This window comes from Athene noctua, chromosome 2 (assembly GCF_965140245.1).
Source record: "Athene noctua chromosome 2, bAthNoc1.hap1.1, whole genome shotgun sequence".
Taxonomy (NCBI): Eukaryota; Metazoa; Chordata; class Aves; order Strigiformes; family Strigidae; genus Athene; species Athene noctua.
In genome coordinates, this window is record NC_134038.1 from 67200859 (window position 1) to 67225362 (window position 24504).

Sequence of the window (24504 nt, forward strand, 5' to 3'; positions counted from 1 at the left end):
CGGTTGGCCCCAGCCAACAGCCTAACACCTGCACAGCCACTTGCTCACTCCCCTCTTGTGAGAAAATAGAAGGAAGGTAGGAGGACTTGTGGATGAAGATAATAACAGTTTAGTATGGAAAGCAAAAGCTGCATGAAAAAAAGGGAATTTATTCACTACTTCACATCAGCAGGCAGATGTTAGCCACTCCCAGGAAGGTGGAAAAAGAACTTCAGCATGTTTAATTGTTGCTTGGGAAGCCAAACAGTGTAGCCATGAGCATCCCCCCTGCTGCCTCCTTTCCCTGAGCTTTTTTTGCTGAGCATGACGTTGCATGGAATATTGCTTGGGTTTATTCAGGTTGGCTGTCCCAGCTTTGTCCCCTCCCAGTCTCTTGCCCACTCCCAGCCTACTTACTGGTGTGAGCAGGGGAAGAGGGCAGGGCATGATAAAGATAAATCTTGATGCTGTACAAGCACTAATAGCTTGTACAGCAATAGCCAAAACATGGCAGTGTTATCAACTATTTTAATCATCAATACAAAGCCCAGCACCATACCTTCTGCTGTGAGGAAAATTAACTTCATCCCAGCCAGATGCACTACAAAAGGTCAAAAATTCGTGTCTCCTTACAGAAGTCGTTCTCAAAGATTTTCTTTAAGTAATACAGAATCATGATCATGTCCAGGGGTTTTGGTTGTTGTTGTTGTTTTTTTTTTTTTTTAACTATGACAATTAAAGGAGGGTATTCTTGATTCCATCTAGGCTTTTTTATACATCAGCTGAATTGTTTATATTCAAATAGTTATACCTATATATGGTTATTTTTGGAGTAAGATAAAAACAAGTTTAAATGAAATAGTATTTTGGCTTACAGAATATGCTATAAAAGTTGATGATACAGAAACATTGTTAACTAGGTAATCGATCTGTTGATGGAATCTGTTGCTGGATATAAATACTGTTTTGTGGTGGTACCTCTGAGTTTAATCCTTGTCTTCTTTCCAAACTGAAGTGTTGTTCTTACTTGTCTTGATAGATATCTGCCTAGCAGAGCTCACAATCTTCCCTTCTTTTCTTAGCTACTGTTTGCCATATTATCCAGTTCCAGATCTAGTGCCCAAACATCACCTTTGATTCTCATTCCTCTCTAGGTCTTCACATCCAGGTTAGAGTGTGAAAAGCTAGAAAGTTTTCTGCGTGATATTTCTAATGTATGTACCCATACAGTTATAATTTCTGTCATCTTGTGTCTTAACTTACATAATTGCATTTCTAAGTTCATGAGAATATTGTCTTGTAGTGATAACAGAGCAAAAGGTATACGACTGTGTCATTGTTGCCTCTCCATTTTTTATATCACATCCAACAGAAACCATTTGTCTTTGCCCTCATGATAGAGGGCTATAAGCTGTAAGCTATGTGCCAGTGCTCAGACAGCAGTCAGATATTGATATCTACTGCTGGTCAATCTGCGTTGGCAGCCTTTATTGCCTGCTGACTAAGTTATGAAAAACATTGCTGTTTTTTCTCTCATGTTATATTTAACACTCTGGAAGAATTCCCTAGAAATTTTTTTTTCTAGTTTTTAATATATTTTTTTCCCCCCATATGTTTCTAGTGTCCTACTTGGAATTCTCGGGTGTTGCTTTACAAAAACTTGACAAAAGCTGCTGGTTTTATTGAGACCACAGTCTATGATATTGAAAAATACTGTCTTGTTTTTCTGTGCTCTACCATCTGGATGTGTCCATTTGTTGTCTTCTGTTTATAAATTCATAAAATTAGGGATCATCTTTCTGTTTGATGTTTGTACAGTACTTGGCTCATTGGGATTGTCAAAATAAACAATAATGCAGAGAGCTCAACTGAATTCCGAAGAAGTAGGTTGGGTTTGCAGGGCTGGCAGTTATGCACAAATTGGTTTTATCTAATATTGAAATCCAGCAAAAATGGAACTTGTGACATATTTCAAAAGTAAACATGTGAAGTAGAGAGAAACTCTAATCTGGAGATCCTCTCATGGTCAACTTCCTTTTCCACCTTTCCAGATTCAGCAGTGCTTGGTTACATGACAAACGTTGGGAAGATTTAAGGAGAAAAGAACAGAATAAGGTTCCATTAATATGATGGAAGCAACTGCTTAGTACTGTCTGTCTATTTTGTATCTCTTCTCTTTATTTATTCCTCATGGTAAGAGACATGACATTTATTTATACAACACTTTCCATTATTGCCTACAATTCCATTGTTCTAATTGCTGCAGAAAAATGCATAGCTTCTGTTTCTTCTGTGTATTGTGCTTAAAATATTAATATACTACGACAGTTTAATTACCGCTAGTTTTACACAAAAACCACTTAAAATCCAAAGAAATTATACTCTTGAATGTAGGCAGAAAGAGGCGTAGAAAAATTTGGTTTAAGTGGTCAAAAATTTCAAAACACATGAATACATTGAGACTAGAATATAAATAGTGCCTTTGTCATTAAAAGATTCTCTACCATTCTGCAAAAGTAACACTTGTGATTATGGGGATATGTTCCGGGGAACATCAGTGACTTTGAGGCAGGAGTTTTACAAGTCATTTATTTAAGACATTTTTGTGCGTCTAGAAGGCTTGAAAATGAGTTTTCCAGATTAGATTAATAAATTATAGGTAAAGTGAAGAAGCATTTGTTTTCTTGTTTGTCCATTTTGTTCAAATAGGTTTTCCTTTGATGAAGTTAGAATTTCAGTAATAACTTCTGTGCATGTCAATATTGATTTTTAGTCATTCTTAAGAGTGATTCTCATAAAGATCACTTCTGAATTTTTGCAGTGGGCAATATACTCCCCCTGCTGAGCTCTTTGAATAGACAGAAAGTAAGCCTATTACCAGTTAGCTTTCTCTTGAGAATTATTAGAGCTAAGGAAGAACATAAAACTTCACTTTTCACTGTAATGGCTCAGACAAATGCTTTTGAATGTTTATTAAAAGAAGTATTATTTATGCTTTGATTATTGTGGTTTCTACATGTAACTATTAACTTTGTATTTTTAGTTAAGAGATTCATATTTATCAATTTTTTATGTTTTAAATAGATTATCTGTTATTAAACTAGTGGATAGATATAGTAATGAAATACAGTATGTTTCAAGTATGTTTATTTTTTTCTTTAGCAAAACATGGCTAATGCTGCTGATATCTAAAACTGCAGGTTTTTTATATGAGACAGGCAACTTAATTAGCATTTACATACAGTATGTAAAGTATGTAAATGTTTAACTTTAGCAAACTTACATTAATCAACTATTAGGAGGTTTGAGTTGACACTGTTAGAAAGTAAGACAGTAAGAAACAAAGAATTGGGGCATTGCAGAGTTGGGGCTACTACTGCAGTATGAATTTAGCCAGATTGTATTTAGGAAGTATGGTTAAATATAACTCTAAATGTATTTGGGTTTTTATCTATTAAATAGAACATATAGAATGTATAACATTGGTCAATTAACATTTGGATAGAACCCGTAACTCTGGAATTTCCTGACTTCCTGCTTCTTGATTTATCGTTCTCAATGTTTAAGATGTTCATTTTCTATGTAATAGTTACTGCATTTCAGATAATGCAAATATAAGTGATTTCATGGCCTGTTTGAGTACCTAGTGAATAGGAAAAACTGCAATTATTTTAGTGAGAAAGGGATCTGGAACTTGCTTTAACTGTTAATAAGCTGCACTGATCACAGTCTCTCCACCCTCTTTCATAAGTATATTATAAGATATAGTGTGACTCTGTGTTTTCAAGAGGATTGATTTTCTCAGTTATCATGAGTTAAAATCCACTCGAGTGTTGGAAGTTAAAAATCTCAGCACGACATTTCTTTTTCTTTTGCACAAGGTTCCCATGACTTCAGTGAATTGTTCTGAATTGTTGGGAGACAGAACAGCAGACTTACTCTCTATAGTTTATTTAAGCTATGATTTTGACATTCTGCTTCTGCTCTAGATGTCTGGTGTCCCTGACTTTCTACTGTTTTATTGTTTACCATTTTCTTTAGAGATACTTGTTTTTTCAGGAAAGTTTAAAGTTTGTATTGCATGGGCCTTTATGGTATTTGCCATTTGGAGATCTCTGCAATGCTAAGATGGTGTTCATTTGTACCTGTTTTATTCCTTTGCTTGAGAAAAAGTCACAAAGAAAAATCTGTCTAGAAAAAAGTTGATGAGAGAGAGAACTATCATAATACAAAGCTATATAGCTAGGGGCCTTATGTGAAAGTATTTTAGCATGCTTTTTAAGAAAATGTGATGAAAAGTCAAGTTGTATCTATTAATGTCTATGTTATATAATCACATGACTAATCATGATACTTTAAAAGATTTTTTTTTATTCAAAATTAAAATCATTACAAGTAGGTGCATTCATCAGAAGTACTCTCTAACTCACTTCTACTCTGTCAGAGACCTTGACATCTCCTTTAGAAATACTCTGATAGACTCATGGTTTTAAAATGCTAGAAAAATATTCATGAAAGACATATATAAACTTGTGCAAAAAGGGGAGCGTCCTAGGAGAAAAATATGAAGATATATATGTTCAAACCTAGAATATCAAGTAAGAAGATCTAGTTATTTTCTCAAGAGCCTGAGTTAGTCTTTTAAAGAACTGTGTAAGGAGCCACTTGCACAACAGACTGGTAAAACTACACGATATGTATCAAAAATCAGGTCTTGTAGAGTAATCAAGTAAGTACAAAAAAATTCTGTCAGAAATACTTGAAAATAGCCTATACTGTAACAAAAGTATTTGGTTGTAGAGCTATATTATACTGAACAAGGACAGTTTATCTCCTTATTATAAGACTAAAAAAAAAAACAACCTCTAAAGAGTATGTAGTTTTTCTCTTCAACTTAATTTTTTTTTTTTTTTAAAGGAAGCTGCACCTACAGAATCCCTGCTTAACTGGCAAGACTATGAAGGACGGACTCCACTTCATTTTGCTGTTGCTGATGGGAATGTAGCAGTTGTTGATGTCCTAACCTCCTACGAAGGCTGCAACGTGACATCTTATGACAACTTGTTTCGAACTCCCCTTCACTGGGCAGCCTTACTTGGTAAACTGGACAATACTGAAGTAATTTAATAATTAATTGACTGTAGTGTTTAATTTTTGTCTCTGTTTTTTATTTAATTCTATTCTGGCATTATGCTAACTAATTTTTTGGAACAATAATAGTTTTTGCTAGACCAGGATTAGAAGTTTGTGTGTAGACTGGGTTTCTTTAGCTTTAGATTCTCTAAAGCATTGTAAAATGCATTACTTAAGCAGGCTATATGTGCTCATAATTTAAGAACAATTAGAGCATATTGAGATGTTCTTGCATATGTTCTTTGTTCATAGGTTAAAAAAACCCTGGTACTCTAGAGCAGTGGTGTCTGGAGTGGGGTGTGCACACCCCAGCATGTATGAAAGACAATCCATTGTGGTGTATGAAGAAAATATCAGAACTTCTGTTTATTTTTTATCTGAAAAAAAGAGAAAACTTTACTAATATTTAATATACAGTTTGATGCTAGCACCCTCACTTGGTCCATATGTGAGACTGTCACATAGGTTTTGCGAGGTGTTTGAGAGAAACGAGTGCTCCACAACACAGAGGGTTGACAGTGACATCATCACTCCTTTGTTCACTATTGTGATGTATTACAGTTTACGTGTGCCTGGTTAAGTATATTTAAGGATTATATTATCTATTTTTTACTAAAATAGACAAGTGACTTAAAAAGATTCCTGCAAAGAAACCCTAGATAATCTGATAATGCCAGCACACGTGAACAGCAAGAAGATGGCAGAGCTGACACTTCTCCTACTCCTAGTACAAGCTCTTAATCAGACATATTATGACAATCTAATCAGATCTGACAAGAAGCTTTATTCAGATAAAGTTTTTTTCTGTTCAGATTGCTACCCTGAGATGCAGATGCTCTGTAAATCATAATCTTGCATATGTGAATTCTTGATGATTTGATTTTACAGGTTAAAAAACTGGACCTTTGCAAACCAGGTGAAAATCTTATTAAATACATATATATATATATAAATATATTTTAAAAATATATAAAATAAATATATAAATACAAGGAAGTTCAATTCATAAAATGACAGGCACAAAAATAATGTGATTGAGAAAATTGACCTCCTGTTTTCTATTCTCCTATGTGCAGGGGGAAAAAATAAACACCATGTGCCAGATCAAAAGAAAGAATCTTCAAACATTCTCTCTCCCCTTTTAACAGGCTTTGTCCCCATGACCCTCTGGGATGCTGCAGACAAAGCATGCCAATAAAAGAATCAGATTGCTCACTGGAGTGAATTACTGCAATTCCAATGACGATATAAATGTAGTTTGATTATGTTTATTTAAAAAAAAAAAGAAAAAGAAAAAAAGAAGAAAGAGTGTTCTCAGGTTTACATTCAAGTAGGAATATTGAATTTTCACAGAGAAATTGTGAAACTTTTTAAGTGTCATAGGATCGGTCTACCAAAGAAATAGTTATTATCACTTAGTTCTGTCCAAGAAGCAAAATTTATCATGTTTTGAAATTGATTGTATTGAAGAGAGTAGTTTTGTCAGTTGGAAAAATGCATTGTCTAATCAGTGTGGAATAAAGGGGAAAGACATTCCAAGACCTTCAGAATCCTTTGTGAATTTGATGAGGTCTCTAGGTGGCATATGCCCATGGGGAACTTCTGATTGGTAAATCATGGTTAATTTTTAGTGTTCTGGTTTTAAGTTAGATACTGGATGCTGTATATAGATTTTGAAGAATTCAGAATGTTGCTAAATGGATTAACAGTAGGAGGTTTTAAGTATTGCATGAATACAGCCACAAATAATCTGTTAAAAGTGATGGGTTGTACGTGACTGCATCTTAGGACTTTGTTGCTCCTGTTACCTTTTCTTTGGCGTAGATAAAAGTCTCAGCCAAGTTACATCTCTTCTATTAAGAATTATTACAGAAAGGACAGTTTCTGACCTCAAGAATTGAGTTTTAATGTTTACATTAGTGTCTAAGTGAGATCCATCTTTGCACCAGTTTATTTACTGTTGCACCCCATACTGGTTTTTTTTTTTTCAACTCCCTCAAGCATTCGTTCTCACTGATAATTTAGCTAGGCTTCCTGTCCTGATAAGAGTTCAGATACCCTTTCTCTGTTTGTGTCTCCTGAAAGTTCAGGCAACTTTTTTTCCAGGTGCAGTACTCCTATGGTACTCCTATGTTTTTTTTCTCTTAGAATTGCACTCAGAATCAACTTCTTCTGGTGCACCTCAATTCACTTCTTACAGTCTTGAGATGGGAAGAGCATAGCAACATTACATCTCTTCTTTTTAGCGGTTTTCTGATAGGAAGGGGTAGAATGTTCTGGGTTCAGGCTTGTTTTAATGGCTGAAAGAGGAGCCTTCCTGTACACCCTAAAGCCCCTAAATTAATATAATCTCTGCACAGCTGTTCATCCTTTTTGGCCCAAGTTGACCATTTTATCTTGTTTTAGTACTACTATACATATAAAGATTGAAAATGCCATTTGACAAAAGGCTTGCCTAGTCCCTCATCTCTTAGGTTTTTTGAAAACAGACCATAACTGTTACACAACTTAATTCTGTAATTGTCAGTGTTTTAATTTAAAAAAGTCTACTGCTAGTAGAAAGGTTTACCTACTTTTTTTTTTTTTTCATTTATTCTAAAGTAATTCAAGTCAACCATGCCAAAGTAACAAGCTGCAAAATTGATTGCTTTCCCCACATGCAAGATACTGGGACATTTCTCCTGTAAAATCAGAGTAATTTTATGGACTTATGCCTTATAGTATCTCCTAAAACACCAAAGATATTCTGTGAGCTGCATGTGCCTACAAAAGAAAGTATATAAAAGGACATATGAAAGGATCTTTAGTAGCAGTATCCTATATTATGTCTTTGTTTTCCTCTCTGTGAAGCAGATGTAAGGTTTACCCATCTCCCCCAAATGTTGTGATTTTAATCTAAAAAACACTCTAATATTTTTTAATGGAAGGAGTTGCATGTGTCAGTTACTTATTGCAAATACAGCAGCAGGTAGTAGACTAGCCTCCAGATTCTGCTATACCTCTTCAGTTGAAATTTTGATTGAATGAAACCTAAGTAAAGAATTTACACTTAATTTCTGTAGAACCGTGTGATGTGGGATGAAATTTTCAATGTTGGTTTAGCCTACCTTTTAATGTAGATAGACAAATGCTCATCATCATCAGTCTGTGTTCACTTTACTGCTTCTGACTGACCTCTCACTCAAGTGCAGCATCTCAACTGAATTATCAGAAGTTTTTTCTGGAAATGTTCAACTCATTCACTGCAAAGTTAATGTCACAGTTGTCTGACCAGCTACTGCTGGTTTCCTTGTTTAGGAAAATGCTCTAGTGATGCCTTTTAAAAGAAATAGGAAATCTTTCCACATGTTCCTATTCATGGGTCATTCTGATTTACAGATGCTCATCAAAAATAAGGATACAGAGTGTCAACTGAAACACTGTTGGTAAATAGGGAAGTGTTTAACTTTAGAATTCAATACATATCTGGTTTTATAATATTTTTCTCAGGTCATGCACAGATTGTCCATCTCTTATTAGAAAGAAATAAGTTTGGAACTATCCCATCTGATAGTCAAGGTGCAACACCCCTACATTATGCAGCACAGAGCAACTTTGCTGTAAGTAGCACATATGTGAAGTAAATATATTTTGCTGAAATATTTCTAATGTAACAAAGTGTTTGAATTGTTTTTAAAATCATATAAACACAGTGTTGTCTGCACAAGCTTAATTCAGAATTTTCCTATGTTATGTGATATACATGTGGTTAATTTCAAAGTATTAAAAATAAATTTTAAAAAACCAAATTTCTGTACAAAGAAAGGCCTTTTGATCTGTATGTTTGCATCAGAACACACAATAGTCATTTAAGTACTTCACTAGAAAGCAGAGTGGCTAGCAAAATGTAAGAAGTTATAAGGTATCTAGAGTAAGATCACCTGTATGAGTATTTGCACAGCTGCTTCAGTACCAGTCAAACCAGTCTTTGCCTTCAAGAAGGTGATTAACTTACGAATATTTGCTATTATGAATGAGCTGTTGTCTCATAAAGCATGCCTAAAGAGCAAGTACCTTAGAATCATAGAATGGTTTGGGTTGGAAGGGACCTTTAAAGGTCATCTAGTGCAACCCACCTGCAATGAGCAGGGACATCCTCAACTAGATCAGGTTGCTCAGAGCCCCGTCCAACCCAACCTTGAGTGTTTCCAGGAGTGGGGCATCTCCGGGCAACCTGTTCCACCTTTTGCCACAATTCTTCATGAATACCATGTATTTTAAAGTTTTTAAACGTTTTTAGTATTTTAAAAATATTTTTTTTAAATCCAGACAACAAAGAAAATTGGTTTCTCAAGCAGCCTAATTCTTATATTTTGGTAAAATAGATAATTTTTTTCCAGAGCAAGATCAGATGTGGTAAAGCTCAGTATAAAACTCAGCTGTTTAATGATTGTTGGTCATAGATGTTATTATAGAAGTAGTTCTCAAGCACTGGAATTTAAGAAGGCTTTTCTCATGCCATACTCTCATAGTTGAATTATGCCATGCACAGTAAACTGAGAGCTCCCATCTCTGTTTTCTTCAGTTGTATTATTCATAACCTCCCTTTAAAAAAAGGTTATTTAGTGCCTAATTAATGTAGTTATGTAGTGCATATCGCAGCGTTTTCTTAACAGGAATACTAATTTGGGTCTTTCTTGCCAACATGTTAATTTTCATAAAACAAGTAAAATTTTAATGCCCTTAAGAACCATTCAAGTTAAATCCAAAAGTACTATTGAAAGAGGAAACTGACCAGAGTGTATTAATATCACAACTGTCACCTTCTGTTTCCTTCTGAGAGTGAGTTTTGGGGTTTTGGTGGAGTTTTTTGGAAGTGGTTTTAGTATGACCATACAGATATCTTTTTAAATTCAGGATTTCATTGGAGCATATGTCTGTATATAATTTCACCTTTTTAGCGAATTGTTTTTTGATTATTATTGTCCTTTATGTGGCATGTACAGTTTGGATCTGATTCACACGCCTAAAATATTTATGTTGTAAAAGCCTTTCTAGTTTGAGTCAGACTCATGAGAAAGAATGTTTTTATTTACAATCTGGTGATTATCTCCACATGCTTTTATCCTTTTTCTTTTTTTATATTGATATATTCCTAAAAAATGATTTTTCATACTGGCTTTCTTTCTTGAGGCTTGATTCAGTTGTATGAAACATCTTCATTATTTTGCTGCCTTTTGATCCCATCAGTCAGTCAAACTATGATATTGTTTAGGTTTTCATGGGGAAATTCTTTTGTAATCTTATTTACTCACAATGAATGTACTGTTTCCCATCTTACACGAAGAATCAAACAGGAGAGTCTCATTTAGATCTGAAATCCTCTTTTACCTGACAATGTATCCAAGAGCCCCTGTTCATGCATGCCTAAATTATGTCCAGATCTTCTCTCTTTTATACGATTCCAGTTGTTTCTAAGCACCACTATTTGCTTTTTTTCTCTATTACATACAAATCCTTGCGTAATTCCCACCACTGGATTCCATATACATAGTGAAACAGCTGAGTGGAGACACATCCCTGTTTGTTTTGGCAGTAGCATCTATATATCTATGGTTTGAGAGCCACATTCTGTTCAGTCCACCCAAGTCTGGATAAGCATGGTATATTTCTCACTTAAAATACGATGTATCTTAGACCTTAACGAGAAGGAAAAAGTTTGTTCTTCTGTGTTTATTATGAATATTTGCATTGCATTCAGTTTTACTTAACTCAGTATCTTGTTCTTTGCTCTGTTTTTCTGTGTGTTACTTAATCTAATATGACGTTTTTGTCTCTAAGACTAGCTTATCCCCGATTATTATAGAAAGAAAAGTTCTAGAAGTTACCTAATATAACCACCCAAATAGATTGCCTGAAATTTGAATGGTTAATGTATTCCACAGAAGGTCCAAATAAATATCCTTTTAAAGTTTTTGAACTTCATGTGTGAAGGCAGATGCTCTATTATTGTTGATTTTAGTATGCAGAATGCAGGACTAAATATATATCATTTTTTTCTGAAAGTTCCCAGAGATGTCCAAGACAGTGTACTTCCATTTCACATACTTGTATAGAATGATCTAGTAAATGAAATGTAGATACCCCTGCCTTATTTTTGAATGTTCAAAAATAATATTTAGTATTTTTCAGAATTTCTTGATAGTACAGAATGAAATGATCCAATTTATTTCTTTACTGTTTCAGCTTTGTTGTTTTTTATTTTGTTTTCTCCACTTTTTTTTTAATAGAGATAAAATAGGTGTGATTTTTTCCATGACAAAATATTTACAGAATTAAACTGATTAATACTTCTGTTTTCTGGTTTCTTAACCATCCTGTTCTAATTTAATTTCATTTTGTTTTCGAGTTGTGATAACTTCATTTTGGAAAATAACTCATATAGCATTAATGGATTTTATTCCACTTTTTCCCATTAAAAACTCTAGAAAAAAAGAATGGTTGAAAGAAACATCGCTTTACTAAAACTTAATGGAAAAATAAAATTACTTATTTATGTTTGTAGGATGTGTGCCTTAGTATTGAAAAGGTCCAGCCTTCATACTGCTTTTCACTTTGCAGGATTTCAAGCAGTGAAGAGTACTGGTAGGGTGCTGAGTTGCTGGCCTAATGAGTAGCCGTTTGTGTCTGAGATGTAGTGGTGGTCAGTGTGAGTACACAAAGCTATAAACACATGCTGGTTTGTGAGGAAGTCTTAATGCTTCCATTCCTCATTATTTCTGGCTGGACATTTTTATTATAAAATGATGATTCAGATATGAGCCCAAATTCACGAAGCTCTTAGGATCTTAGGACACATTAACATAAGAAAAATGAGAAATTTCCTATTTCTTTAGGGGGATGAATAAGTAGTAGTTAAAAAAAATCCAAACTAATCAATAGGACTGTAGGCATTTAAACACCTTTGTGATTATAAGCTTTTGATTCCTTATACCCAAGGAATTCTCATCCTACCAGAGCAGTGATAGAGCTATTTTGGGATCACTTGGGGAAACAATAAAAAAAGAGTTAATACTAAAATATAAAAACAAAATAATTAAACCTGCTTTTTTCAGTTTGTATTGGCTAGTCTATCAGTGGCTCTTAAGACATGTTCACCAGCTGTTAAATACACAGCCTTTGTAAGGCATTAGATAGAAAAGGGAAATCTTCCCCTAACTGTTCTTCCAGCAGTCATGATTTCCTCTCCCTTTCTTTCCTATCATGGATTATTAAGAATTTAGCAGCAAGCTAAACAAATGAACTTGTTTACTGAGAGCTTAACACAAACACAGCATTTGAAGAAATAATTCTTTTTTCTTTTGTTTAAATTGAGATTTTAGTGTGACAGTTACAGTGGAAAGCCTGGACTTGGGTATAAAGGTTTTCTTAATCTGTTTTGATTTATAATACTTCAGTAATTAGTAACCTGTTGATACTATCAAGTATTAGGAAATATGTCTATGTTGCCCCAAAAGTACTTTTTTTAATAGTCAAATTATTAGAATTTGACAAACTAAAATATTTGCATGTGCATTTGTACTTAGAATTGGAGCAAAAAAATATTCTGAATATATAAAAATATTCTGAAGGAACATTATTTTAGCATCATAGTATTACAGTAGTGCTTTGATAAGCTGATAATATTTTTCCCATTGCTTTCTTCACAGTGACTGCGGTGTCTTCTACTTCCTCATGATGAACACATGATATTTGACACTAAAAAGAAAAAAGTATGAAATAAATGACAGTGTTAAACTCGTAGTTAAGGATGCACTGTGAACACTGATAATGAAAAAAGCGTAGCAGAAAATACAGTACTCCTGTTAATCTTACTCTATATAAACATAAAAAGGAAAAAGGAAGCTTTGATTTGCTTCACAAACAGCTAAATGAGACACAATAGTTTCTTGTTGTTACAGATTCCTTTTAATGTTAATTTCAATAGTATGTCTTTTCAGGAAACAGTTGAAGTATTTTTGAAACATCCTTCTGTAAAAGATGACTCAGATCTTGAGGGAAGAACATCCTTCATGTGGGCAGCTGGCAAAGGCAGTGATGATGTCATTAGGACTATGCTGACTTTAAAATTGGATATTGATATCAACATGACAGACAAGTATGCTGGCACAGGTAAGATGCTTTACGGTAAAGCACCACTGGCTGTTTCCAGTTAGTGAGATTTCCACCAAATAAAAAACATTGTTAGAAGCTATATTAATCTTTTCCTGGATGTATAGTATACCTTAATCCTGAAAATATTTCTGCATTAGTTTAATTATGCGTGTGAGTCACTTCTTTGCCTTATTGGCGGAAAGAAACAAATTTTTCTGCACAGATTGGACCAGTTCATTTGAAACACAGAAAGAAGAAGAAATGTATTTCTTTGCTACTATTTACTTAGATCTGTAATCGTGGGAAAGGAAAAGCTGTTCTGTATTTTGAAGAATCAAATGAAATATAATTGCATAGAAAGTCCTGATAATGCCTATTAAAAATATATATTTGTCAGTAAATAAATAATTTGAAAAAATATAGAGCAAACTAACCAGTGGAGTGGCTAAATTATCATAATGAAAACCCAAAGTACCATAGTTACTTGTAAAGATAGTGTAATAAAGATTAGAGCTATTGCACTCCATTGTCCAAACAAGAGGTTAAACTTGATATGCCCCAAGTTTATCGTCCTATTATCTGCCCAAAGCAAAGGATAGGTATGCAACACAGTGTTTCAGAATTCAAGCATGCAAGTCATGAAATTCAAAATTTCCTATAGCAACTGTGAATTTATCTTCCTTAATGAAAAATTATAAGAATTTGTGGTAAAAATACTGTTCCTCTGTAGTACTTTCAACAAGAATAGAATAACCTGTCAGAGAGACAGGTGTTGAAATGTATATGTATTCAACAGCGTTGGAAATACAGGTAAAGTAGCAGAGCTGTATAGTGTGCTGATGACATCTGAATAAAAATAAGAGGAGAATGTAAATACACTGGGCATATATTGGAGGGGTTTGGTAGCAGGGGCCTGCAAGGGGTAAGCTGTGTGGGAGGAGGTCATGAACTACCCTGTGCCAGTCACAGCCAGATCACAAATTCAGAAGTTAAGTGCAAATATATATAGCTATGTATAATAAGTAGTAAAATGATAGCCAAGCTGATAGTCAGAGCACACACTTGTGAATAATACAGTAGAGGGCATTTTTTCTGAAAATAAAACTGTTATTTTAAACAAACAAGTATGTATATTGCAATGTTTGTTTATATAAATTTTAATATATTTGTTTTGAAGTATACTCAAGCATTATCTTTTGGCTGCACACACATCCATAAACTAGCCTGTGCTGCATACTTAGATTTAGGGAACTTGCAGTGTAGATCTGCCCCAACCAAAAAACAAAAGAAATGCGTTTAACAGCTTTTCTCTTTTCAGGTCATACTTCGAATAACATAGAAATGGTAAATAAATGCAATGTCAGGGTTGTGCGGTTCACGATTTGAAAGATAGCATGTATGAATATTTCATATAAAAACTTGAAACTTTTTATTTTGTTTGGTGGTATGGCATGTCTTTACACAAAAAGCTAAATACAGTTACCATAAAATTCTATTTAAGTATCTAAATTCTTACTTTCCTTACAAATTAATGCACAAAAAAAATAAGTTTTTCCAAGTTATGATAATTTGTAATTTTTGAGTTTAAGAAACAGTGCAGCAAATAAAATCTCAGTCTTCATGTTTGATGACTTTACAAACTACATATTCTACAAAATGATTCTCATTTCATCTTTTATCGTTCTCACCTGTATTTGTTCCTTCCTGACAATTCCCTTTTAAATATCTCACAGTGTTTGTTTCAGACCTTAAGGTGCAGTAATGTTTTAGTCACTGTGCAAACCTCCTTACAAAGGGTTTTCTTCTCTGCAGACAGTAATCACATACTGTGTTTCTGAAATTACTCAGGTGTGGATTTCATGCTTGAATAATTCAGGTTGTTGGGTTTATTATCCTTCAGTCTTAAACCTTTCATAGCAGTGATGTGTAATCACCTTTTAGTCTTGATTTTGTTGTAGGACTTTTAATCCAAGGAAATGAATGGATTTTCCATTTACTTGAAGCTGCTGTTGTGTAGAACACACTAATAGTCTTAAAGTGGGGAGCTATGCTGTTTGTTGCTTGCTATCGAGCAATCTGAACTTGACCATTGTGAAAGCATGTGCAGTAACCTGGGCTTTATTATAGTGAGCTGTAAACTTATAAGGAGGTCCACCAGCAAATCACTCTCTGATTTCAGACCTGTTTTTTTTTCTGAAGGTTCTTAATCATTCCCAGGTTTTGGTGAGGGAAAAGTAGCATTGTATTCTGACAGGAAACTATGCGCTAATAGAAAATAGTGTACATGCCACCGTGCCTGGGTTACAGTTGCTGAGGAGAGTTCAAGGTTGTGTTTTTCTGACTTTTGTGTGCCGACTCAGTTAAGTTCAGTTATAATGTTGCATTAACGCAGCCTTTTGCATTTACTTATAAAGAGCAAGCTCTCCATTCAGCTTTGCTAGAACATCAAGACTCTCGTATTGTGTAGGAGAATGACACCAAGGGAAAGGAATTTCCCTCTTCTCAGAGATCATCGCTGCAGGAACATTACAGGGGCAGCTTTATAGCTCTGCCGTCACTGCGTACAATGGAGAGGGCTCTGTCTGTCGGCTGAACAAAGGGCCTATTGTGACCAGCTGGCCGAAGAATCTCTTCAGTCACCGTGACTCCATCACAGAAAATTTGGCTTACAAGAAAATATTGAGCACAAAGTGCGAAACAAGATGCCTGCGTCAGAATGAGTGATAGGGGGGAAGAACCGGCCAAGCTGACACAGCAGCTCTTTTTCTATTGTATTGTTATACACACCCCATGTGTCATCTGATGGAGTGGTTTACTGCCGTTGGTTTCATAAGAAATGCAGTACAAAAACCAGAACCTAGAGTTTACTGTGAGGTCAAACCATGAAAACCAGGCCCATCCGAATGTACGAAGCGGCAGGGATCTCATTCTTGTCAAATTTCTACTGATAGCCACCCACTCGCACAGTGGCTGCAGATTGTGCTGCTCACAGATATTTTTCATGAGTGCAATGAGTGCCCCTGTGCTTTTTAGCTGCAACAGTTAAACATCAGTGTCATCTTAAAGGCATGATTTCAGTTACTGAGGCAGCACTTCTCATACTGTCTCTGGCTGTGACTGCATTTCTTGTAGGAAGTGCCTCATTTGTCTGTATCACAATTCCAGTTAATATCCCTAATTTTGAGAATGTGTGTTTTAAGGCAACACACTTCACCTGGATTTGATTCATGGACAGTATGAACAACCTGTGCATTTTAGTAGTGCCTGTGTGGCAGGTTACACTGGGTTACTGTTTCATAAGCTGTGTGAACCTGGTACCAGTGGTAAAGAGTAGCAGGCAAATACAAAAAGCCTGACTGTTTTGATATTCTGGCTACGGTTCAAGAAGCAATTCCTTCTAACATTTGCCTTCGTGGTGTGCCTTTCTGTATAATGCCTCTGCTGGATCCTGACCTTGCCTGTTTTTACATTAAACAAGTAGAGACATGTAGGGAGTGTTTATAACCCCACATTTTGCTTGCTTGAGCAGACTGAATTCTCACCAAGGATGAAGATTTGTGAAATTTCAGGGAGGAATATGAATTCACTTTACTAAAGGCACCTTTATGACTTGCACTGTTTTGTATTTTCATTCTAAATTATTTTGATTTTGCCATCTGTGAAATAGTCTACATGTAAGACAGTATGAGAACATGGATTATCTGATTTGATTGCTGACTATAGGAAGTAATCCAAAGCATTCTGAAATCAGCAATATATGTGTCCTTCATTGGTTTGAAATCTCATTGCTGTGTGTAGTTTGCCATTCCTTCAAAAAGAGCAGTGAACTGGTCAGGCTGGCATTTCAACATTTTTCTCAACTCCAGCCGACAATGCCCACAAGATGCTGTGTTAGGTGATAGCAACTTCAGTTATAGGACGCCACATCTTTACCTCTGAGATCTAGAGTATCTAAAGTATCTCTGTGTTATTTGTTGGTTTGGACTTGGTGAAGTCTGCATACATTCAAATATGAGAAGGCAAAGAAAACTATGGAAGAGTAGGAGTCTGCAGAATCAACTTACGCAGTTTTCATACAATTGAACTTCGTAAATTGTAGAGGTGAGACAAAGTGCAGTATCTGGTCTTCCCATCATCTTTTTTCTTTTTCTTGAAGAAAATGGGGAGCTGCAGATACTGTGTGAGATGTGATGGCCTTGCTACGTGTAAAATTTTCTTCGAGTAATTCTGAAAAAAAGAGGGGGAGGCAGGAACAGCTGGGTACTTATCTGGAGTTAGTTTTAATTGAGATAGCTCTGCTTATTTGAAAGAAATAGAAAAGGTATTTTCAGGAAAACGGTGAAGGTATAATGAAAGTTTTCTTTCACTGATCGTGAGCAGTTTCATCTCCAGTAGGGGGATGGAGATGCCACAAAACAGAGGCAGAAGTAGATCATGTTATGCTCTCTTAATCAGAAGCTGCTAACAGTCCACAGATCTGCAGTATAAGCCAATCTCGGTGCTGTTAAGGTTAAAATTCCTATTTGTACAAGTTAGAAACATGTTTCAGGGCAAGCAGTTTTTCTGTTTATTGCTTGTATGGCAAGAAAATGTGGTTAGTGATCACTTGTTAATGATTCTTCAGTTTCTTGTGGTTGAAAAGCACCTTTTCCACCAGAATGCTCAGAATTGAATTTTCTTTTGACTGTTCTAATTGTGAACCTCCAAAGTTCATGGTATTGTGATTTTCTTTTCCTACTACTTTATTCTTTTAGCATTACACGCTGCTGCCCTTTCTGGCCATGTCAGCACAGTGAAATTGCTGTTGGAACATAATGCACAGGTAGATGCTTTGGATGTCATGAAACATACCCCGCTTTTCCGAGCCTGTGAGATGGGACACAAAGAAGTGATACAAACACTCATTAAAGGTCAGCTGTTATGAATTTACAAACCTGTTCAGAGTTCTGGTGCTGCTTTCTGTGGGACTGGGAAATAAACAGCATAGCTTAGCAAGAGGTGGGGTAGCAAATTACTTCCCTAAAGCAAGTTTTACCTGTAAGTACCCTTTGTGGAACAGCTCTAGTAAATGTAAAAGATTATCAGTGTTGTGCAAAGTGGCTATAAGTGTTAAATGTAAAACTTTGAAAATTGGGATAGTTCTGTTCGCAGGTCTTTTCTGCTTGAGCCTTTTCAAGTACATTCTAGTCTCTCAAACCACCCCTTCCCCCAGCAAGTCATTGTTTTTCTTTTTTCTTTTTTTTTTTCCTCCAGTAAATAAGACCAAATAAAGCTTTCTTCTCTTTTGTGAGAGAGCATTTTTATGCTTCTTTGGAGACTTTCTGAATCTTTATTTTGTAAAGGATCTTAAATTTTTTTTTTTTTTTTTTTTTTTTTTTTTTAAGAAGGTAGCTATCAAAATTCCTAAACCGTTGTTGTTTTCTGGTTGTTTTTTATAAGCAGTATTTTATTTGTAGACAGAAGTAAGATTTAACAATATACATAGTTATAGATAATTGTAAAAACTCTGAAGTGTAAGAAGTATTGTGAAAGAACAGTGGTATCTTAGATACAAAATTCTGTCATTTTAGCTTCACAGAAATGTTCCAAGTAGCTGGAAGCAGTCTCCCTCCCACTTGAGATATTATCCCATTTATGGACAGTTGAAGTATGCACACTAACAAGTTGCAAGTTTTCTGTCAACCAACCTTTCTTACTGAAAAGTGTGCTTCTCTATGTGATCTGCTGGGCATATTTTAACCACCTGTTAAGCTCTTCCTCCCACCTCCTATGCCATTTAGCTTTTGTAGATGCAAGAAGCTTGGTTATCAGAAACTGAGTTTTGTTTAATTAAATATTTTATGATATAGACAGTCCTTGTTGCTGGTTGGTTCAAATTTTTATATTTAAAGAGTTTTTATTTTTGTACAGAGCTTTTACATCTTACAAGAACATACAGATAAATTAATTATCTGCATAAAAGAGTCTTAGTATGCTTGGATTTTAAAAAATCAAGCTTTTTTCAAAAGTCATTCTTACACTGTATTTTATCTTGTCTGCTTTAGACATTTAAAAAGAGTTTTTATATGAAATCTAATTTTCAGTAGTGATTTTGTTGTTAAGAAATAAAAGTTTCACTGAAAATTAATAGTCCTCAAACAAATAAAGGCTAGGTTTTTCAAGGGAATTTGACAAATCTGAAGATTCTAAAGCATCTAAGAGAATAATCAGAAGCTTGTAAAAAAGTTAGATGCCTGACCCTAACTGAAACTATATAATTACAAATTAATTTTCATTTAGGTTTTAGGATTTGAGTAACAGAGTTAAAGTTACTTTCAGAACTATTTCTCTGAATTTTAAGTTTACCAAGTAACTTCTAGTGGAACATAAATTTATTTTTTCCTTATCTTTGCATTCAAAAGTATTTTCTTTTTATGTTCGAAAATGTATTTGTTGCTACAGGAGGAGCAAGAGTAGATTTGGTTGACCAAGATGGCCATTCACCCCTTCACTGGGCAGCGCTGGGAGGAAATGCTGACGTATGCCAGATCTTGATCGAAAATAAAATCAACCCTAATGTGCAGGATTATGCAGGTAGAACACCTCTGCAGTGTGCTGCTTATGGAGGTTACATTAACTGCATGGTAGTATTACTGGAAAACAATGCAGATCCAAATATTCAGGATAAAGAGGTATGTTATTCTTCACTGGGCTATTTAATTAACTTTAGAATAACTATAAATCAAAACATTTTCCTTTTTTTCAAGGTCAGTCTCTTTCCTGGGACATAGAAGCATCTTTGCTCTGTTTATCACAAAAGGAAATGCATCCTGACATAATTTTCCCTGTGACTTCACTTCTAACATCTTCAGTGAAAAGTAGTATTTTAATATGCAGCATGAATCAAAGATTCATATTTTTCCATATCACAATTGACTTTTCCTTATCGAGTTGATGTTAAGAGGAGTCATATTAATCATCTGATTTCTTCCGTCATTCTTTATTAACAGCTGACATGGGCATGTGATTTAATAGTATGTAATGTGTTTCTTCAGCAGAGATAGAGCAAGTGAGATTGCATAAGAACTGCTTCAATTGTCTACATAAATGTCCACATATGTATCACTCTTCCCGGTGAAAAAAAACCCCACTGATTAGTTTAGATGTTCTTTTGTGACATTATTCAAGCAGTAAGTGAAATCAGGAGCCAGAATAATTGTGCAACATACAACAGATTTCTTTGTTATATGACTTAATTTCTCAGAAGTCAGTAGAACTTCAACAGTCAAAAGAATTTCACCTAATTAGTTAAACTTTTCTGTAGCTATTCATTGTAGGGCAGGTAATGGAATAATTCCAGGTTTATTATTATGAGTTCTACAGAGCATGCTGGGGAGATTTTCCAACCTGCTACCAGCTCTGTATGGCATCAGCCTGAGTACAGCTGAACACATCAGCTCCACCTATTACACACAGAGACTCTGCAGCATACTCTCTTCAGCCCTTGGGGTTCAGAGTGCGGCTTACTAGCTCTGAACTCAGAATGTCTTCATGCTTTTCTGTGGGATCCAGCCTTTTAGGTATTTCCTGCATTTGGAGTTCAGAAAAGCAAGATGCGGACAGGAGGCATGGCCTGGAAATGAAGTGAAATACCTATGTTTTGTTCATATTAACAGAGCTTGAGATTTTCATGTTATAGTTCTGTGATCGCAGTCCCAAGAGTGGTCATGTACAAGCTGGCTGTATAGAGTGCAGCTTGAGAATTGGACTTCTGCTTCATGTGAGAGATATTAGACTGCTGAAATCAAGCGCATTTTGAAAGCACAGCTTCAAGTCTTTCTTTGTTTGCCTGGGCTGATAAGATTTCCTCAAAATTGATCTGATTTTGAATTCTGTAGTAATTCTTTCAGTCTTCTCGCAGTGTTTTAGAGCAGCCTAAGAAAACAGTCAGAATTGCAAGTGTTGATGAGAGCTGCTTCAGACCTGGACAGCACAGCTGCAAAGGGAGCAACTCTAGAGATAGTCTCCTAGTGCTGTTTTTAAGCTGCTCTAGGTGAAAAAGCACTAGTGTTGTAGTCTTGTTTAAAAAAAAAAAAAAAAAAAAATTACCTCATTCTTAAGTGCTGTATTCTTTTATTTTAACAAGGAAGTTTATTTAGAAGAATTAGTTTGTCCATCATGTCCAGAAAAACATCGAATTACAGTATGATTTATGACTTTTATTGTGGCATGATGGACTTTGGGGATAGTATTTAATTTTGTTTTGTTCCATTGTTTCCAGGGAAGAACTGCTTTGCACTGGCTCTGTAACAATGGCTACCTTGATGCTATAAAGTTGCTGCTTGGTTTTGATGCTTTCCCTAATCATATGGAGAACAGTGAGGAGAGGTATTGCTTGTCTGAATACACTATTTTGTATTTTAGCAAAAGTGCTGCCTACTGATTTAAATGTTATGTGTTTAGATAGTGGCAGAGAATTGTGATCTTGTATCTAAAAGGAATGCTGTAATCTTGGGCTTCAGTGTAAGCAGCTTTTCTGTGAAAAATCTCTTCTTTAAGTAAGACATTGCAACTTCGACTATTTAGACTTTTGAACCTTGAACTTACAGATATTTCTGCAAGTATTTACTCATTCTAGTCATGTTTGAAATATTAAAGATCTTTTTCATTTATATGAAGTAGACAGTGAACAAAGGATGAAAAGGCATTTCTGCTGCTGTTGGAGTAGACTGGAATTTTTCTATTTGGTAGAAATACAGTGAGAAGAAAGAAGACTGGGAGAAATGTAATGTTATGTATTAAAATAGTGATTATAAATTACCTGGTGGTTAATTGTATTCTAAAGTCCTATTTTAAAAAAAATCCTCCTATAATCGTAGAAAGTCAGTACATTTGCATCTCTTTGTCTTTCACTGACATATAAATAATAGTTTTTTTAAAGTGATTTGGGTTGTGGAGTTCGAAGTAGTCACCTGACCGTGAAGATAATTACTATTAGCAGAAATCTATAATGCCTTTTTTAGAGTAGATGACCTCCTCATAATTATAAATAAAATTATGATCAGTATGCCATATAAATTTGAATATTTCAACATTTAAAATCATTTAAGGACTTTGAAACCCCATATTTTAGTGCTAAACTTGAGACTTCCATACTTATCCCAGTATTTAATTGCTTTCCTCCTCCATCATTCCTCTTTTGTTCTCTACTCTAAACCACTCAGATCTCTCTATTTTTTCTGTTCCTATTTTTTATTGAAAAACACAAATGAAAGTATAAGTACTTCCTAATTAAGTGGTGCCAATGCTCTCTTTAGTAATTTAATAATAATTTAGTAAGTAATAGAAAATTAAATAAACAGTTGTAATTAAATTACTCTTAATAAGTAAGATTAAGAGCCATTATTTTGCCAGAAAGGAGACTGCTGTTTTCCTTACTTTGTAGAAATGTACTAATGATGCTCAAATGTCAGGAAAAGACCTTAACTGTGGTTTTGCTATAGTCATTCAGTTAGTTTTGTTGTTTGGTGGGGTTTTTTTCTGCTTCCGGAATTAATATATGTTCTTACATGTAAACCTAGATTACTCAAAGTATAACTAGAATATCCCAAATATTGGCCCTTAAGAACTAATCCATGTGCAGAACAAAATAGTTCCCTGATATTTCTAGATTAATCAATCTTTAAATATAATCCTCCTAAAAATATATATAGTTTATAAAAATTGCCCAATTTCCTCTTAATAAACATCTACAAAGTTTTGGTTTATTGTTAAGAGATAGGAAGTTTGGAAAGTGGAAAAATCAAATCGAGTATTTCAAGAGAGAGTAAAAATAACTTCATGGATATGGTTCATCCATCGTAATTGGATGAATTTGTTTTTTAATCAGTAACAATTTCACTAAATAGTAATTTTTTTCCAGTATACCTACAGAAAGAAGGTTACCCTCTTCACTTCCTTAGTGAGCAATATGAGATACCAGTGCAAAATTCAAGCACAGTGGTTAAAACTAAATAAATTTGTGAAAAGATGGAGCTGAGGTTGCATCTAGGATTTTAAGCTGTCTGCTTGCTTGCAGAGATGTGGTCAAGTGTAGTCTGGAGGGTGGTAAGTTTGTTGTTCATTGCAAATGCATTTTGTAATCCAACTTGATGTCCTGGGTGCACCTCGTGGTGCCAGGCTACCTGCTGCTTGACCAACTTCATGCTAAATTACATAATGACAACTGATGGCTGATGTCTTCTTTGTGTATTTTTCTGTGAAGCCAGCTTGATTTAAAAGCTATCTGCTTTAGAGATAACCAGTGGAAAAGAAAATTTATAACAGGCTTTGAGCTGACACAACAGAGTAATGGCTGGTTATGAGGACTGTGTGTGAGCAGCTTTGGATGGGTACTGCCCAGTTGTACAAGCTCCTATTCAGATTTGATTTGAGTGATTTTTTTACTTTCAAAGGTGGCTCTAATGGAGTTAGAGAATCCACCTTTAAAAATATGGGTCTTCATGACTGGGATCATAATATAATACATTCTCTTGATACATACATGCTAGTAGCATGAAGTTTATTACCTTTTGTACCTGTTAATTAAAATATTCAAAACTATGTGTACTTTAAAGATGTGTTTTTATGAAATGAGGTCCCTTCTGAAGTTCACATTCCCAGGTTATCAGAAATCTGTATCTCTTTAAATGCTACCAGCAACACCCCTTGACATACAAATTTTCATGTTATGTCATTGTCTTTATTCCTGCAGACACTTCAGTTCAGATACTGTTAAACCTTCCATCAAATCATTGCTGCGTGGCAAGTCCAATTGTGGTTTCTGTCTGTTTTTGTTTGCTTACCAGCATTGCGTCCTAGGAGGTTACCATCAAGAAGAGCCCTAATTTTCACAATCACATGCATTGACACTTGCTATTTGATAGTCGTGTATTTTATGGTCTTGATTATGGTTTGTGACTGATAATTTTCAGTCACTAAATGTCTTTGTCTAATGTTTCAGTGTTGGTGAGGAAGGTATGTGCACTTGGTTCCTGTGTTGATGACGGGAAATTTAGGAATTATTTTTATGAGGGCTTAGGCATCTATGACACCATTAAAAACCAAAGCCATTTAATATTTTTAGCACCTGTGTCCATTTGAAAACAGACTTAAGTCTTCCTAGTGCTTTAAAAAAAAAATTATCCCTTGTTGCAGGTGTAATCCTGCTGCTTGGTCAGTCATACTATCCTCACTCATTGTTACAGAAACTAAGCTAGTTCCAACAGTAAATTTCTAGAA

General features: G+C 34.9%; 1 protein-coding gene across 4 annotated transcripts in view; it reads left to right on the plus strand.

Annotated features, from left to right (window-relative positions):
- Window positions 1-24504, plus strand: part of INVS (inversin) — a 98911-nt gene that overhangs the window by 48737 nt on the left and 25670 nt on the right. For 3 of the 4 annotated variants that reach the window (XM_074899347.1, XM_074899348.1, XM_074899349.1), the window contains 6 exons: window positions 4897-5077; window positions 8602-8711; window positions 13092-13263; window positions 18000-18155; window positions 19687-19916; window positions 21506-21612. In XM_074899347.1, the coding sequence (XP_074755448.1) occupies window positions 4897-5077; window positions 8602-8711; window positions 13092-13263; window positions 18000-18155; window positions 19687-19916; window positions 21506-21612 (956 nt within the window). Of the gene's footprint in view, window positions 1-1132; window positions 1194-2030; window positions 2173-4896; window positions 5078-8601; window positions 8712-13091; window positions 13264-17999; window positions 18156-19686; window positions 19917-21505; window positions 21613-24504 lie in introns of those variants that run through there. The other variant, XM_074899350.1, reaches the window with a different exon arrangement.